The 18,783-nt window shown below is 50.4% G+C and overlaps 1 protein-coding gene and 1 long non-coding RNA gene across 4 annotated transcripts in view; one reads left to right on the top strand and one right to left on the bottom strand.

Annotated features, from left to right (window-relative positions):
- The window catches only part of LOC126535555 (G2/mitotic-specific cyclin-B-like), a 71,087-nt gene extending 66,581 nt beyond the window's left edge, over positions 1-4,506 (top strand). For both annotated transcript variants that reach the window (XM_050182383.3, XM_055073198.2), the window contains exon 8: positions 4,170-4,506. In XM_050182383.3, coding sequence (XP_050038340.1) covers positions 4,170-4,268 — 99 coding nt within the window. In that variant the 3' untranslated portion in view covers positions 4,269-4,506. The remainder of the gene's footprint in view (positions 1-4,169) is intronic.
- The window catches only part of LOC129386006 (uncharacterized), a 33,449-nt gene continuing 16,953 nt past the window's right edge, over positions 2,288-18,783 (bottom strand). Inside the window, exons 1-2 of one of the 2 annotated variants that reach the window (XR_008613474.1) lie at positions 3,526-4,161; positions 2,288-2,749 (exon numbers count right to left, since the gene is read on the bottom strand). This is a non-coding gene — a long non-coding RNA (uncharacterized lncRNA). Of the gene's footprint in view, positions 2,750-3,525; positions 4,162-18,783 lie in introns of those variants that run through there. The other variant, XR_008613475.1, reaches the window with a different exon arrangement.

Below are 18,783 nucleotides of genomic sequence, written 5' to 3'. Positions count from 1 at the left end.
ATTTATTCAGGAATATAATGTAGTATTTACATGTTACCAGTTGTAAACAGCTAGTATGCACCTAGCATATGCCCCAGTATGCAAGGTTTGTTATCGAAAAAAAGTCATTTACAGAAAACCGGTGCTATGCATTTCGCGCTGAACGAGATTGTTCACGAGGAATGGGTTGCATGTTTGGTCGTCGCAGCATCACTGCAGATCGCGCGTGAGATTAATCTTTCATTAGAAACGAATTAATTTAATGCAGGGTGTCTATCAACCGGGAAAACTCTGGGAATTTGTGCTTCTGTCAGGGAAAATTAGCTGTAACTTTATTGAAAGGGAACAAAAGTCGTGTTAATGCTTCTCCAGTAACAGGGGAATCGTGAAGAATCGTCATTGACCCCCGTGTCATCGGCACAATGTATTGCCAGAGTAGTTAAGACCAATTTTCAAGATGCCCGATTTTTCGGACATGCCCGATAATTCGCACCGTATTATGGCACCACTACGTACTCCATATAGTCAATGTGTAGTAGTGCCCTGACTGCAGGTTTTAAATGGCGTTAATCAAAGCCACCACCACCATTTTGATTATCTCGCCACCTCGAACCGGCACTCTCGCACGCAGATCTGCTGGCAGCCGTAGCCACCACCACGGCAACGTTAGGCCTAGCTGCTTCTACGTTCGCTATTAAGCTTCTTGCCGTGCGGTGCCGTGTTTTTCATTGAAAGAATTTGCCGCTGTCAGCAAGGGCACCGACTCCACCTTTGTCATCCTCACGATTGGCTTCGGGGGGAAAAAAAAAAAAAAGCTCGCAGAGCACAGCGCGTTGCGTAATGCCAGTCTCTCAAAGTTAGCTTTGCCTCTGTACAGCAGCGTTAGACGACGAAGCATAACAAGCGTGGGAAGCGGCAATTGTCACAGGACGTAGTATGTACTCCTTAATTATACACGCGTGCACCCCCATCTGATGTCAAAGTACGAGCACCGATATACCTAATGAGTCTACTGACAGGCCTTCAGAGCTTTTTCGGAGGTGCCTGTGGCAATTTTAGCCCTTACGGGCAGTTAAAAACAGGCATTGATTTTTTTTTGTTCGGAGTGCCACATTTTTTTTGTTTTTGCGGCCCCTAGGAAGTCCGAAAAATGGTACGCTGTCTGTAAAACTGTCCAAGAGGATGCTTTAAATAGTCAGTGTGGTGAGCGCGCAGCCAAAGAACAAGAAGGCAACGAACCTACGCATTCAGAAATGAATAGGAAAGGAAGGATGCCGCTGCTTTTTTGAAGCAGCTTGCATTCTAAAAGCAGTGTTGGCAGACGCCGAAATGCAGGTGTCCCTCATTCAAGCAAAAAGTCTTTAAAACAGTGAAACGCAACACTGAGGTGTTGTGCGCGGGCTGAGAGTATGTCAGGACAGTTGAGGTTGACTTACCAGCTGTTGCGAGAGAATCTCACTTGTGATAAAGTTCGGGCCTCATATCAGTTAGCTCGCTATCGGTTGATGGAAACAGCTCATATTCGAAAATATTCTGTATGCATCTTATTTATTCGTATTTGAGAATGTTCGACTCAGTTTGCAATGGGTTTTACTGCAATGGGTTTTACGCTGTGCATTTTACTAACCCCTCCCCTCTGTTTTCTTTTTGAATAAAATACACTACCCCTTACTATTGAAACTACATTATGTTGTTTTTTATTTAACTTGCTTACTAGAGAGTGACACAATTAGGCGACGTGATGTAGGGAGCCCGTCTAGACGTAAAAGAATATTCTAAGTCACTCGGGCAGTATTGCAAAGGTACTCGGGGAAAACCTGGAAAACTCGGGGAACTTGGAAATGTCAGCTTGGTAGACACCCTGAATGACGCACATACTAGGCACATGTTTAGTTAACCAGAACCGTGGAGCCGCTGTGGTGTCGGGGAAGCATGCTCGTCTCTCACTCCAGAGGTCCAGGTTTGATTCCCACCCACACCGAAATTTATGCCATTTTCTTTTCAAAGCCATTAACTTGCTTTCTTTACAGGAACCTCTCTGAGAAATTTAATGTCAGTCTGAACATTTTTTGACTAGTTTTTACTCTGCGCTGTCGGCTATTTTTGGTACTCTTTTGGTCACACAGACGGGTTTTCACGTAATGGGGAATATAATGCTTTCGCACTAATGTGTTCCCATAATGTGGGAAAATACGGCAATTATGTGTTAGACTGAAGGTGTTATCTGTGGGTGTTCAACATTTAAGGGAGGGGTGTGAAAATTTTATTTTGTGGATGCACCATTAACCTCACAAAGGTGATACGCATATTCACATGAAAATAGAATGTGGTCACCTTTATTACTGGTCATGAGAAGGGCAAGTGCACTTGTACAAAAAAAGCAAGATTCTGACGGGCGTTAAAGAAGTCGTGGAGCACTTTTTTCGTTACAGGGTGTGGTTTTTTGCAGCAATAGACTGAATTTTTTACAAGTAGTACCCCTGGAGACACATACAACTGGCAAACGGAGGCCTCGGAAGAGCATGTGAGATTATCGTGAAGCAGGCAGCGCAGGTTCTCCAGGGGCACCCAAGGGCTCATCAATGCTGGAAGCAGGGTGTTTCGTGAACTGGTGCCGCCAAGGCCAGATCATGCCAGGGGGAGTGGGCATTCCATGTTGGCTCCCCGCGATAGCGAGCAGCCAATCGTATTACACCCCTGGCACGCGCAGGCCATGACAAGCCCCAACCCATGGACCAGTCCAAGTTGTAGTCTTGGTGTCCTGGAGGCACTGCCAATAATACAAAATAATGAGGCATTGTTAGAACCTGTAAAAAAGAGAACATTTTCTGCAGCACTTCAGAACCTTGTCTACAAAAATTCATTTTACTTAAAAATTGGTATAGCAGTCAATTCATTTACTCAGCCATGCACAATTTAAACTTTGTTGTGTGTCACTGAAAAATGGTAGTATGCTGCAACTAGCTGGTTAGATGTGTGGTTGGGCAGGTCATGGCAAGGTGTATAAGAGTGAAATGTTGCAAAAGGTTGAATAGTGGTCAAGAAATTTGCTAGGGTACGATAGCTGGCCAATGCAAGTCTATTACGAGAAAGCTTTGTTGCCACAAAAAAACATGCCTGAGCACATCAATTTATTTTGTTCGTGTATGTTATACATGTATGTATTTCATCATGTATTTTCATATGCCTTAAAATACCGCAGAAGTGCCCACCCCACTTCACAAGAAATTCGGCTAGTCTAGATATGGGCACTTGGCTGGTTGAAGCAATATATACCAAGATGGCGGCCAACGAAAAACTTCAAGGCAGGGTTACGGTATCGAAGAAAGCACGTTTATTTTCAAATGGTAACTGATGGGTTACACCAGCACCTACTCATCGTCACTGAACCCAGCGAACCACTCTTCAGAGTAGGTGCAGAACAGGTCAATGCTTTTCTCGCTGACACTCGCATGAATTTAAGAGACCACGGGCTCTCCGGTGCCTGCAAGTCGGTTGCGCAAGTGCCCATCCTCACTGTCGTCCAACAAGACACTGATTCCACACCTCTTAAAGGATCATGCGACCATAAGATCATGCTTCATCTTCTGCTTGCCATAGTTGCGGTGCCTAAGCACGTCGTACTTAGTGTCCCACTTGGTTCTTTTTCTGTTTCTTAAAATGCCGAGGTGCAGCTCGCATTCCTCCCCAACAGGTGGTGCCACTCGGCGAATTCGATCTTCCTGGCGACGGTGTAGGAGTGCCTCGTGGGGCTAGCGGATTGCACAAGTCTGGGAACACCGGCTACATGCACGCTTTATCAAAAAGGTCTCGCAAAAGCCCTGCAACCACTGTGTTTTCTGTCAAGGACTGTTCATTGTCACTCTGCATTATTTTCACCTCCATCGGTCTTTCCTTTCCCACCGCAAGGAAACGAATATCCTCGTCATCGCCCCTAGTGGTCTTGTAGCGACTGTAATGGAGTGACTATTTCGGCTGATGCTTGCTCTTTGGAGCGAGAGGGTGCTTAACATATAACTTTCAGAATTCTGAAGTTTTGGAAATGGTTATATTGGGCACTTGTGTGAAACTGGGCGCTCCCACGGTATTCTACGGTACCTGTACCACTACTGCCTTGGCTGCCGGCAGTGTTGAATAAATTAATAAATCAATGTATCCGCACTGGCTGATACATTGTTGTCTCTTTGCAGGCGCCGTATGAGAAGTACAAGCACAGCCGGCTGGAACGTGTGAGCACAGTGATAGTGTCCCATGCTGCCAAGCTCCGGGTGATGGCTGGCCGGCCCTGAGGAAATGCAGAAGATTTTAGTGGGGACTTGCTTCTACAGTGAACACATTTTTTTTTTACAGTTTTACATGGATGTCACCTGTGCCGGAATTGGCAAAGCCCGTGAAATGACAATGCCACTGCCTGCTAGCACTACCACATGGGACTTTCTGCCATTTATTGTACATCTTGCACATTTTATTTTTACACTTGACTGCATCAAAAATATGAACATTGACAATAAAGTATAGTGCAGCTGATTGTTTCCCTCTGTTTGGGTGCAAGCATAACTACAACCGTTGTGTTGAGTAATGTAGTTGTGTGCGACACCTTACAATAAGTTGAAACGGAACGGGCCTATGGAATCTTGAGTACAAGTCTGGTTAAACACTCTTTGTAAAGCCCCATCCAGGGAGGTTGCGGCACAATCTTGATCGGGTTTATTGACAGCAGCGATAAAATTGAATATTTCAAACCAATTGTTTTGAGGGAAGGTACGTTCCCTGCACAAAGTTCGAGTAGAGGCTTTCTACGTTAGCTGGCCTATGCAGCACTGGTTGCTGCGTCCCCTGCCTTGCTATATTCATCCATCCATCCAGTCTCTTGAAATGTCTCGACAGTTGTCATTGCAATGGATTCTTTGTTCTGTAGTCTCACTGCCACTCTCCTATATGTGTGCATATACAGTAATCTGTCTTTATAACGGAATCGCTTTACTTGAAATATCGCTTTACTCGAAATTTCTTCTCCAAAGGCATGCATTTTAAGCCGCATTACTCAAAGTGCACGAAGAGCTTGACCCACTTAGAGCGAAGTGGGCGAGCGCATGCAGTGTGAAATTAATACTGCTGACGAATTAGTCTCATGCAGGCACAGAACAGGCAACTGATGACCGCCTGGTAACAGCTACCAAGGGAGTGCCGAGTGCTCCCTGCTGTTTACTGCGGAGCGAATGGAAGCTGCCAAATTTCATGGCATTTGCAGCGCTTTCTAGCACGTTACTCTTGTATAGTCTTCCCTGACCTCCGCCCCTCCCCCCCATAAACGAGGCCACTGCCCTTCCTCTCATTCACTCTTGAGTCTGCAAGCTGTTTGGATGCCATTCACTCCTCTGACTCGCCTTCATGTCAACTCCACGCTGCCTCGCTGCTAGTTGTGACGTCGCTGCTTCGACAAAGCTGTCCTCTTCCAGCCTGCCCTCCCAAGCAGAATCTTCCACCAACAGGTACCCTTCCGCAGTTCCTGCTTCTTGATCTCAACTTCGATAGCCTTTCTTCCGCTACATGTGAAGCTGATGCCAAGCCCACCATTGCAACCATCACCAGCACGCGCTGACGAGGAAAGCGAGATGCCCTGATATTTTTAAGCTTCTGTCTTCTGCGTCGCCTGCTGCATTCAGTCACTTTGGCGCCAACAGCACGTGCGTTTGGATCGATGCTGCAGGCCATGTGATTGTGTGTTAATCCGAGTGCTTTGTTAGGCGTGCCTTGAGTGTGCTTTTGTGGTCTTCAGTGATAAATGGCTCCGTCAGTCTGCGGGCAAGAGTGTCCGACTTTGGAGCAAGAAGTTCTGCTGATAAAAGAAGTGGAAAAAGGCGGTCAGCACAAAATTGACATCGTGAAAGAATTCGCCGTACCGCCGTCTACTTTATAACCTGTAATGCAAAGCAAAGCTGTGCTGGATGGCTTTAAAAAGAGCTTGGCAAAGCAATATAGGAATCGCCACTCGAAATACTCCGAAGTGGAAGGTGGTTCTTTAATTCATTAATTAAGTACAAGTAATTTCCCCTATCTTGTCCTTGGTGTCAATGTTTGTTGGTGTCTTGTGATATTAATAAAAATTCGGTCTCTCGGTTAACCCCCTTGTCGTTTCTTACACGAGGGTCTTGAATCCGGCAACATTGATCCTTTCAGAGAGCATGTCTGGGTTTGACCAGTTGCCTTCACCCAGAAAAGATCATACTCTCGACGCTTGCAGCAGAAAGGATGTTCTACATCCGCCGCCAAGGTTTTTGAATGGTTGCGCTGGGTAACACTCCCAGGGTTCTAGTAAGAAACAAATACCCAAGAAAGTGGACGGGGAAAAGGCGCCGCAGTAGCTCCATTGGTAGAGCATCGCACGTGTAATGCGAGGACGTGGATCGTTCTCCACCTGCGGCAAGTTCTTTTCATCTACTGTCATTTCCATTATAATTTCTTTAATTCATTTCTTAAGTTCAAGTAATTTCCCCCATGTTGTCCTTGGTGTCAATGTTTGTTGGCTTCTTATGCTGCTATGTAAAGGCATGCAATTAAGCTAAACCACCTGAACCCATGTTCAGAAATTGGACATCTCTCGATTCATTAGAGCTGCAATTTCTGCCGTGCAAAGTTGCACGTGTTGAGCTGTGCTTTGAGCCAGTGAACAGCTAAGGCCTCAACTTAGATGCTGGAAGCAGAAAAGCATTGCAAGAATCGAGCATTGCAAAAAAAGTAGGCACGTTTCTCGCATTGTGAAATGAACATTTCGGAGGTAGCTTGTGCCTTTGTTGGGCCGTTGCACTCGCCGTGGTTGCTCAGTGGCTATGGTGTTAGGCTGCTGAGCACAAGGTCGCGGGATCGAATCCCGGCCACGGGGGCCGCATTTCGATGGGGGCGAAATGCGAAAACGCCCGTGTACTTAGATTTAGGTGCACGTTAAAGAAACCCAGGTGGTCGAAATTTCCGGAGTCCTCCACTACGGCGTGCCTCATAATCAGAAAGTGGATTTGGCACGTAAAACCCCATAATGTGTAATGTTGGGCCGTTGCAGATTGTTCTGGTTGAGCAACAAACATGCGACGTGATTGTTGAAAGGCAAGTGTTAATGACTAAGGGGGTGCCCTGCTATATAATTTCTCATCCATAATAATCAAACTCTGCAGTCTTCTTGATATTTTTGCACTGATTTCAAATATGTACTTAGTTTTGGTGTAGCCCAATTAGTTAAGGTAATTCACATTTCACTGTTTACGGCCTCAATTAAAAATAAATGGCGCAATAAACTATTATTCATGAGGCATGGTTAGATAGCATAAGGAGTAAGGATTGAAGTATATCAAACACATTTTTGATGTGACGATTAATAGATACTTTACCGCCCATTGAATGTAAGCCCACACAATGTGGCAATCATGTGGCACAAAGTGTAGCAACATAATTTCTGAAATGAAAGGTAAGAAATCCGCTTGCTATCTTTCATAGAGTACACATTAGACTTCATTCTGAAAAAAATTTGTTAAGTGTTCTAGGTGTTGAGATAATGAGGCCACAATATTGCATGGAGCCAAAAACTTGTTTCGAGAAAAATGCAAAAAACAAATGACACAAAATTTAATGAATATTAACAGATGTTTTGCACATATTCACATGTAAATTCCTAATAACCACCAGGAATGTAGTCCAATTTCCTGCTGCTGTTTAAATGTCGTCTCTTCAGTGCCCCTTGAACACTGTCGGCCAAGGAATGACTCCGAGCATTCTTTTTCTCTGCGTTTCTCCTCAGCCATCCGTTCGTTGTTCATTAGGCTAGGATTCAGGCTGAGCTCATTCAGGATTGTTGCCGATGTCCTCCTGTTGCCTGCGTTGAATCGCATCACTGCCTCTGCCACAGCAGCTTCTACAGTGAATAGTGATGCATGGCGTTGCCTTGGTGCAAATGACCAGATTATGGAATGTAAACTCTCATTATTGTTCGGAGTTTTACCTCTCTGGCACCGCTCAAGGAGCTTCCTTTCTGAGAGGTGTTCATGAATTGTAAGCAATGCTTTGCACACATGAGGTGGCAAGTTATACCAGTGTTTGGGAGTAGGCTAGCCTCGGGCTGCTGCTGCATTCTGCCGGCACCAAGAATCTGGGCCTGTTGGGCACAGACAGTGATTAGCAACTTTATCATTATGAGTAATGTGGTAATATGTCACCATCACAGACTTGCGAGTTGCCTCCACATCTTTGTGCGACTTCAGCGCCCAACCATAGTAACAGCTCAACTTTGTTGTGAGGTCACCCGTTAGCCTTCCTCTGCCGCCAAGGTTCTCTGTCGCCTTGCGTTTCATGATCAAGTTGCGCAGGGTTGTGCCCATAAGCTTTTGCACGTGGTTAACACAACCATATTTTTAATTTTTATGTAACCGTAGACTATGCAACAAGCATGTGACGCCCCCTCGGGCATAATCTTCATTAGCCCGCCAGGCTCTGTAGGTAACATTGGTCATCGCAGCCAATAAACGCAGACGAGCACAGCTGGTTCGGGGTGAGTCATCGTTCATCACCACCACGCTGCGGAGCGTTTGTTTAATGGAGGGTGCCTCGAGCCCTCCCTCGTTCACGAAACCGGTCAGATCGTGACCCTGGCGACAAGTAACCTGTTAGGCCGCTCATCTCTTGAGCATGCAGAATGGAGGGTGCAGGGCTGCATGATTGTTTTGTATATACTTTTGCAGTGCCGCGAGTTGCCCCTGTGTTTTGTGAATGGGGAGGCGCCCGTCTCTGTTCGTGAGGGGTCGGACGGCCCGCGTGGTGTCGGGTGACGAGCCGAGGCGCACGCTGGGGGGGGGCGCGGTGCGAAGGCGGAAAACGGATTCGGAGAACATGCTCTTACGCGCGCTTTGTTGACATTCCGCCGATGGTCATAATAGGGCCACGCGGACAAACCTCGAGTGGGACGTGGTATACGCGACATTGTGGCGCCGGCTCCTGAGTGCCCTGCTGGTTAGAGACGCAGCTGCTAGCAATGTTGACCACGCGCTGCGCGTACGGAGCGGGGGGGTTCACGCCCCTACGCATTCGGGCGGCAGCCACGTGCATCTTGTTTTGAGCGCTGAGGAGAGCCCGCTTGGTGTCGCGTTACAACTTGCAGTGCGCGCCGTAGAGAGGGGCGCGGTGCGCATGCGGAGGCCGCGTTCGGAGAACTTCGTTTAAGAACACCGAGTCCGGAAGCCGCCAGCGGTCATTATTTTTCTTCGAGGAAAGACCTTGAGGGGGGACTGCAGTACGCGGTGTTGGGACACCAGCGTCCGAGCCCCCTTGCTGGCTAGAAACGCCGCTGAGGTGCGAGATGGCCTCAATAAATCGTGCGTGCTTGACGTGTGTGCCGAGGCCGTCACTGACCACGTGGAGAGGGAAACGAAGCTGTGGGAAGAGGGAAAACAGGGTGGTTTTCCAATACATTTACTTTTGAGAGTGAGCCCATCCCTTTGGGTTGTGGGTTAAGAAACTGTCAACTCTCATTGGCAACTGCTTCCGTGGGATGGGCTAAAGACCCTACCGCCCTTTTTCTTTGTCTCTTCCGACTATAACAATCGAGACGAGGTGCTTGTTCCTCAGTCTAGGCTGTAATCACTAAACCTGATAGAACAGTAAGACTCCGTACGATGCAACGCTAGTCTGGGCCGTAACCACTTAGTGGTAGAACAGTGAGACTCGGTTGGTCGTATGTAGTGACAGTTGTCCTAGGCTCTAACTTAAGAAAAAGTAGAAGAGTAAGGCGCTGTTTACTTGTGTGTTTTGTATCACTGTTCTTTTGCTAACTCTCTATTTGACTGTGTAAATATTTCCGTTGCAATATATCTTCAAGTTTTGTTACCTCCAACCTGCCTCCTGCTTCATCAACGCCGATAATCACCTTGAAGAGACTTTGGTCGATTACAAGGGAGAAAAGAACCCACAACAAAAACTTAACTGGCGCAGTCGACAGGATCGGCGAGCTCTACAACATCGAATGCTGGACCAGTGGTGAGAAGATCAAGTCATCCAACGACCACCTCCGGCACCTTCGAGAAGATCCCACAGCAGCCAAGCCCGGCACCGTGGAGGAGATCCGGAAACGACAGTGCATTCAGCAACGGGTGAGCAGGATTTCTTGCGTCTTTCTTAGGTTGGCATGGCAGTTGATGTGTAGAGCAGATGGTGAGGACACGCAGGGGCGCAGAGACAATGGAGTCTAACGGAGTTGAGGGTGCGATTGTGGCGGAAATGGATCGGAATCAGGAGTTATCAAATGACGATATGCCAAATTCCGATAAGTCAAATGAAATGAGAGTACCCAGTCAGAGCCAGGAATTGTCGCAGCAGGCATCTCAGCCTTTGCAAATTCCGAATGATACAAGAACGCTTGAACTTGAAATTCAAAGGCTCAATGCTCAGGCTACTTGTGTACAACTTCAAATTGAGTACGAGAGGCTGTTGCAGGCAAGGACGAATGCCGAACGTCTCAATGGCACGTTGTCCAGCACTGGGTCGGAGCGGGGTGATCGGATGCGAATGGGCTTCGACGCCGTCGAGCAATGCGCAAAAGTGCTGAAAGGGTTCCGCCTGCCGTGTGACGCGGATGTACCCTTATGGTTTGAGGAGGTAGAAAGACTTTTTGCTACTTACGGGGTACCGTATGAGAGTCGCGTGCATTTAGTCATGCCAGCTCTAACTGAGCGCGTTCGCTACCTACTGCGTAACCTCAACCAGGAAGAGAGTACAGATTACGAGTCAGTTAAACAGGCAGTGCTGATGGAACTGAAGCTTTCTCCCGCGGAGTATCTGCAGAGGTTTGAGAGAGCAGTGAAGCGGAAGGAGGAGACGTGGTCACAGTTCGCGTCGCGAGTGAAAACGTATTTCTCCTACTACCTTCAAGTAAGAGGAGCCGACACTGTAGAAGTTATGGCAGAACTCATGGTTGCGGATCGTATAAAAGCAGGCCTTAGTATAGAGGGTCTTGAATACGTGAGGCTACGAGAAGGCGAGGGATGGCTTAAGCCACCTGAGATTGCCAAAGTACTACAAACTTTGGAACAAGCGAAAGGCAAAGGATACGCCTCAAAGCCATCAGCGGCAGAGATGGGGCAAAAGCCGACGCGAGTAGCGAAAAGCGCCCTCAAGTGCCACGTATGTCACAGCTCAGGTCATTTCGCTAAGGATTGCCCGAAGTCTAGTGACAAGGAAAATCAGCCAAAGAAGGCTACTGAGCCAAGGCAGAGGGCACAAAGGGTGGCGATAGCCCACGAGACAGGAAGTGAGATACCTGATGGAGTCCTGACTGCAAAGGTAGAGGCCTTGAAACACAAAGGCGAAGGCATGACTAACCTGCAGTTTATCCCTATCTCATGCGGAAACGTATCCACAGATGCGATTCTAGATACGGGAAGTGAAATAACTGTCATACGCGAGAGTCTGCTTCCGAAAAGTATCGTGGAGCCATCAGGCACAATAAGACTGGTCTCTGCATTTGGTAAAACTATCGAGGCAAAGCTAGCAACGTTGCCGGTAAAGTTAAATAGCCCGCAAATGGCGGCGGAGCCTCAGAACATTGACCTACTCTGCGCGTTGACTAATGAGCTCGTCGAGGGCACAGATTGTTTGTTGACCAAGGAAGATTGGGAACATTTGTTAAGGGCCAGCAGCTCTCTGGAATCCATTGTAGCACCGGCCGAGCCTACTCAGAGGATAGAGCGATCAAATGAGAAAGCCGAGGTAGTGGCCTGCAACGTTACTTTGGAGGAGGAAGGTGTTTCTGGGGAAGTTGAGCAAATTGATGAAGAGAGCGATGAGTCATTAATCCAGAGGGGAGATTTCCGCAGAGTGCAGCTAGCTGACGCTACCTTAAAGAAAGGTTGGGAAGATGCTCGGAGTGGGAAATCCGGCATGTTCGTCTCTGATGGACTCTTATACCACTGGGACTCAATAGTAGGCACCCGAGTGAGACAACTAGTTGTTCCCAAAGACAAGCGCAGCGAGGTGATGCGTTTAGCTCACGAGTCACTATGCGGAGGGCACCTAGGCCCAAAGAAAACTAAAGCGCGCATTAGGTATAATCTTTTTTGGCCTGGAATGGAGAAGGAGGTATTAGAGCATTGTCGTTCATGCCATGATTGTCAAATTCGCTCTGACAGGCGTCGCACGGACAGAGTACCCATGACTCCTCCCACTAGGCCAACTCACCCTTTTCAAATTGTCAATGCAGACATCATTGGACCCTTAGACATACCGTCAGCTAAAAGTCATAGGTACGCGCTATGCTTGGTGAACGTTTGCACAGGGTGGCTAGAGGTTGTCCCACTGCGCTCTTTGACAGCTAAGGCGACTTGCGACGCGTTGATTGAAATTTTCAGTCGCACTGGCGTTCCGGAAGTGATCTGTTCCGACCAGGGCACTAATTTCAGATCACCGCTCACACGGTCGATGCTCGAGAAATTAGGTTGCGCACCAAGATTCTCAACCCTAGAACACCAAGAGAAAATAGCTGCAATTAATAATGTGGCGCCACCACGCACTAAAAAGGAGCTACGCAGCCTGCAAGGACTGTGCGGCTACTATCGCGAGTGCGTCAGAGAACGTGCAGAGGTGGCGAGCCCGCTCGCGCGGTTAACGAAGAAAGCGGTACCCAATAGCATACCCTGGCCGGAGGAAGCTCAGACGGCATTTGAGACACTGAAACAGTCCCTGTGCGAGGCCGTGGCGCTCAGCACTCCGGACCCATCTGAGCCCTACTGGCTTTTCACAGACGCATCAGCTACGGCGGCGGGCGCTTGTTTGGCGCAAATGACAGCCGAGGGAAAGGAGAGGCCTATTGCCTTTGCCAGCCACCGCTTCACGCCGACTCAGACGCGATGGTCGACAATTGAGAGGGAAGCGTTTGCTATTATATGGGCCTTAAAGAAGTTTGACTACTGGCTTTTTGGTGCCATGATAAACGTTGTTTCCGACCACAATCCATTGTCGTACCTTACAACTTCGACTCCACACGGGGCAAAATTGACAAGATGGGCGCTGGCTTTACAGCGATATCACGTGTCAGTACGACATCGGAAGGGTGTCAGCAATGGTAACGCGGATGCTTTGTCCAGGCTTCACAACAGCTCATGGAAGCCAGCGTAATACTATAGTGCCATGCCAACTGGATGGGCGTGAATGTTCCTGCTCACCTGGCGCTGTATATCGCGGACTTTGTGAGTGCCGATTCAAGACACAGAGACACTAGAGTGCTCTTACAGCTTGGAACTGCAATCGTGTGCTTAATTGTTTGGTGACATGTATTGTGTATTTCTTTTTACTCTCTTCTTGCTTTGTTATTTGAAAGTGTTTGTTGTTGTGATGTAATTAGGCCAGGGTGTGGTTAGAAAGTTCATTACGTAATCGCGGCAGTGATTTATCGTATCACTGAGCGAAAATCAGCCCAGTATACTCTTTAGGGGGAACGTGTTAGGCCGCTCATCTCTCGAGCATGCAGAATGGAGGGTGCAGGGCTGCATGATTGTTTTGTATATACTTTTGCAGTGCCGCGAGTTGCCCCTGTGTTTTGTGAATGGGGAGGCGCCCGTCTCTGTTCGTGAGGGGTCGGACGGCCCGCGTGGTGTCGGGTGACGAGCCGAGGCGCACGCTGGGGGGGGGGGCGCGGTGCGAAGGCGGAAAACGGATTCGGAGAACATGCTCTTACGCGCGCTTTGTTGACATTCCGCCGATGGTCATAATAGGGCCACGCGGACAAACCTCGAGTGGGACGTGGTATACGCGACATTGTGGCGCCGGCTCCTGAGTGCCCTGCTGGTTAGAGACGCAGCTGCTAGCAATGTTGACCACGCGCTGCGCGTACGGAGCGGGGGGGTTCACGCCCCTACGCATTCGGGCGGCAGCCACGTGCATCTTGTTTTGAGCGCTGAGGAGAGCCCGCTTGGTGTCGCGTTACAACTTGCAGTGCGCGCCGTAGAGAGGGGCGCGGTGCGCATGCGGAGGCCGCGTTCGGAGAACTTCGTTTAAGAACACCGAGTCCGGAAGCCGCCAGCGGTCATTATTTTTCTTCGAGGAAAGACCTTGAGGGGGGACTGCAGTACGCGGTGTTGGGACACCAGCGTCCGAGCCCCCTTGCTGGCTAGAAACGCCGCTGAGGTGCGAGATGGCCTCAATAAATCGTGCGTGCTTGACGTGTGTGCCGAGGCCGTCACTGACCACGTGGAGAGGGAAACGAAGCTGTGGGAAGAGGGAAAACAGGGTGGTTTTCCAATACATTTACTTTTGAGAGTGAGCCCATCCCTTTGGGTTGTGGGTTAAGAAACTGTCAACTCTCATTGGCAACTGCTTCCGTGGGATGGGCTAAAGACCCTACCGCCCTTTTTCTTTGTCTCTTCCGACTATAACAATCGAGACGAGGTGCTTGTTCCTCAGTCTAGGCTGTAATCACTAAACCTGATAGAACAGTAAGACTCCGTACGATGCAACGCTAGTCTGGGCCGTAACCACTTAGTGGTAGAACAGTGAGACTCGGTTGGTCGTATGTAGTGACAGTTGTCCTAGGCTCTAACTTAAGAAAAAGTAGAAGAGTAAGGCGCTGTTTACTTGTGTGTTTTGTATCACTGTTCTTTTGCTAACTCTCTATTTGACTGTGTAAATATTTCCGTTGCAATATATCTTCAAGTTTTGTTACCTCCAACCTGCCTCCTGCTTCATCAACGCCGATAATCACCTTGAAGAGACTTTGGTCGATTACAAGGGAGAAAAGAACCCACAACAAAAACTTAACTTAACCACTCCTCGTTGCTGACGCCATGCCGCTGTACGGAAGGCTCAAGCTGTTCGAGGAAGATAGGTCCACCTGGCCTATTTACGAGGAGCAAGTTGTGTTCTTCCGGGCAAACGACACACCCGAGGCCAAACAGCGGGACATTCCTGGCCAGCTGTGGGACCCACGTCTTTAGTCTCCTGCTCGACCTCAAGCCAGCCATGCCGCATGTTAAGACGCTGGGTGAGCTGCTTGCCATACTGTACTCGCATTTCAACCCAGCACCGTCCACACTAGTCGTACATTTCCGCTTCAACAACCGGAGCCACTGGGAAGGAGAGACCCTGAGGCAGTTCGTTGCTGCGCTAGTAGGGTTACCGAGTACCTGTGTTTTAGGGTACCAGCTAGACTTGCTGCTCCGGGACCGTTTCATCTGCGGCATCAACAACCTCGCCATGCAGACGAGACTCCTGGAGCTTCACGACCCCTCGCTGGACGACGTCGTGAAGGCAGTCCTGGCAATGGAAGCTGCCGCCAAGGATGCCGGCGAGATTGCCCGTGCGACTGGCTCACCGTCGGCGGAAGCGGTGGTCAACAAGTTGGCAACAAAGGGCACTACCTGCGGTCGCTGTGGTGGTGCCCACTCCCCCTCAGAGTACCAGTTCTCTCACGCACAATGCTTCATGTACAGGAAAACGGCACCTGGCACGGGTATGCTGAAGGGGGAGGACGAACAGCAAACAGCAGCATTAGCAGCCTGGTTCAAGCCCAGGCACCACCCAAGCCCGCAGTCGGGGTAGCCGTCGCAAGGGTATGCAGTGGAAGTGTGTGGCAGCAGGCTCAAGTTCTTCCGCGGCCAGGCACCACGTCGTGGCCGAGGACCTGCCAATTTTCGGCATGTGGCACACAGGCTTTGTACCGTCTGTGCCGCCGTACATGCTGACCGTTGAAATCTGTGGGCACCCCATTTCCATGGAGCTGGACGCGGGCCAGCGTGTCGGTCATGGCCGGAAAACTGTTCAAGTGTACTTTTCCCGGCGTGTCTATCGAGGCTTCGGGTATGATGCTGTGCAGATACTCCGGGCAGCTCTCCCAGGTGCAGGGTCAGACCCAGATCAGCATTCGCTTTGGCGACAGGGAGGCAACCCTTCCCTTTTACTTAACCAAGGGGTCGTCGCCGACGCTGCTGGGCCGAAACTGGATTCATGCTCTGGGTGTTCTCTGCCGTTCTCTGGGTACTCTGGGCGTTCGTCTGCCAGAGTTCCAGGAAGCCAACCTGCATGTGGTGAAAGACGTCCCCAGGCTCCTGACCGAGTTCAAGTCCCTCTTCCAGCCAGAGGTGGGCACATTCGCCGGCACGACAGCCGGCATCTATGTATCTGAGGGAGCCCGGCCACGTTTTTTCAAGCCTCACCCACTGCCGTATGACCTGAAGGACGGGGTCATCCAGAAACTGCAACGGTTACAGCGAGAGGGCATCCTGGTGCTCGTCAAGACATGTGAATGGGCTGCTCCCATCGTACCAGTTTTCAAGCGAGATGGCAGTGTCAGAATCTGCGAGGATTTCAAGGTTACCATCAGCCCCGTCACTACCGTCAAGAAGTACCCATTGCCCCGGATTTAAGATCTCTGGTCAGCATTGTTGGGTGGACAGAGGTTTACCAAGCTCAACCTCGGAGATGCTTACCAGCAGCTGGTGCTCCAGGATGCCTCCCAGAAGTATGTCACAATATTTACAGCTTAGGGGCTCTTCCAGTACATGCGTTTACTGTTTGGCGTGGCCTCAGCCCCAGCCATATTTCAGAAGGAAATGGACAACCTCTTCAGGGGCATGAGGCACATGGCGGTGTACTTGGATGACATCCGGGTTACTGGCAGCGACGACGGGGACCACCTGCAGAACCTGCACAACGTCCTGGCACGGCTGCAGGACACTGGTCTCAAGCTCAAGCTGGGAAAGTGCGTTTTCCTGGCCCCCAGTGTTGAGTACTTGGGACGTCATTTCCCAGGCTGGCCTAGCCCGGGCTCCCCGCAAAGTTGATGCTGTGCTCAAGGTGGCTAAGCCCCAGAACAAGGAGCTTCAGAGCTACCTCGGCCTCATCAATTTCTACAGGAGTTTCCTGCCGAACCTGTCTGAGCATCTGCAGCGGCTCCATGTTCTGCTTCGAGATGGCCAGCAATGGGTCTGGAAGAAGGCGCAGGACCAGGCCTTCCAGCGCAGCAAGGAGCTAATCGCCAAGGCTCCAGTGCTAGTATACTTCGATCCTGCCAAGCCTGTCGTCCTGACCGTAGATGCGTCACCGTATGGTCTGGGAGCCGTCCTGGCGCACCGGGACAAGGATGGCCAGGAATGCCCTGTGTCGTTTGCTTCTCATCGGCTTCATGCTGCAGAGCAACACTACAACCAGCTGGACAAGGAAGGCCTGGCCCTCATGTTCGGTGTCGAGCGCTTTCACCAGTATCTGGGGCCGAAAGCTCATGGCGGTCACGGACCACAAGCCGCTGTTGGGACTGCTGGGGCCTGACAAGGCAGTTCTCGTGCAGGCATTACCTCGAATGGTACGCTGGGCCTTGAGGCTGGCAGCTTAGTTACCAGCTGGTTTACCGTCCGGTAAAGGACGTGGGACCTGTTGATGCCCTGAGTGGCCTGCCCCTGCCAGAGGTGCCTGATGCTGTTCCAGACCCTGCTGAAGTGTTCATGCTGGAGCACGTGTACCCGGAGGTGCTCTCCAGATCTGCGGTATCGCAAGCGACTAGCCGGGACCCAGTCCTGTCTCAGGTGGTCAAGGCGGTGTCCCGTGGGGAGTAATTGGTTCAACAGGCCTATACCCACAAGGCCGCTGAGCTGAGCTTGCAGCAGGGCTGCCTACTGTGGGGTTCCAGGGTGGTGATCCCGCAAAGTCTCCGGTCCAGGGACCTGCAGTTGTTGCACGCGGGTCATCCTGGTGTGGAAAAGACCAAGATGGTCGTCTGGTCCCATGTTTGGTGGCCTGACCTGGACCACACATGGCTCACATGGTGCAGAGCTGCCAAATCTGCCAGGAGCATCAGCGGGCCTCACGTCATTTGGAAATCATCCCCTGGCCGTTCCCACAGGGACCCTGGTCCCGCCTGCATGTGGATTTGGGGGGGGGTCATTCAAGGGCCATTACTTCCTGGTAGTGGTGGACGCCTTTTCGAAGTGGGTGGAGGTTCTACCTGTCACCACTCCATCAGCAGGCGCGACCATTGTAGCGCTACGACATGTCTTCACTGCCCAGGGGTTGCCGGACGTCATCGTGTATGACAATGGTCCTGCTTTCTTCAGCACAGAGTACCTGGCCTGGCTGACGAAGAACGGAATCCGCCGGATGATGGTTCCGCTGTACCACCCTGCTTCAAACGGTGCAGCCTAGCGGGTGGTGGAAATCACGTACAAGCTCAAGAAGACCCAGACTGGAGATTTCCGGACACAGATTGCCCAGATACTGTTCCAGGACAGGACCACGCCCCACGATGTCGCTGGCCGTGCCACCTGTGAGCTCCTGTATGGTCAGATGGTCAAGACACCTTTGGACATCTTGCATCCGGACCTCCAATCCACAGTGCTCTTGAAGTAACTGAAGCAGAAGCTGGCTGCTGACCGAGGGTGCTGTCCTGGGCCTTTGCCGGAGTTGGGAGCTCCAGTTTTCGCCAGGAACTTCCGTCTTGGCTCACCAGACAGGTGGTGTCTCCTGCCAGCACCTCATCGCTGCTTGTCCGCATGCCAGACGGGGCCACATGGCACAGACACGCCGACCATGTCAGGCCTCGCCTCGGGACCTGGCCAGCACCCTCGACTGCCACTTCAGAGTTCCAGCCCGCAGGAGGACTAGCAGCAACACCAGTCGCTTCCAGTGGAGCACCGCCCACCTCGAAGGCAGCAAGCGCTGCCTGTGGTGCAGCGCCCATTGTGCCAGTGTCGAGCCTGTCACCACTGAAAAGGCCGACCACTGCAAACCCTCCGGACGGAGAGAGGCTGTCTCAGGCAGCACCCGGCGTTGTAACACACGACCCGT

The sequence above is a fragment of the Dermacentor andersoni genome, chromosome 7 (genome assembly GCF_023375885.2).
Source record: "Dermacentor andersoni chromosome 7, qqDerAnde1_hic_scaffold, whole genome shotgun sequence".
In the NCBI taxonomy this organism is placed as follows: Eukaryota; Metazoa; Arthropoda; class Arachnida; order Ixodida; family Ixodidae; genus Dermacentor; species Dermacentor andersoni.
The sequence above is the reverse complement of the archived record's forward strand: the minus strand, read 5'-3'. Positions and strand labels throughout refer to the sequence as shown.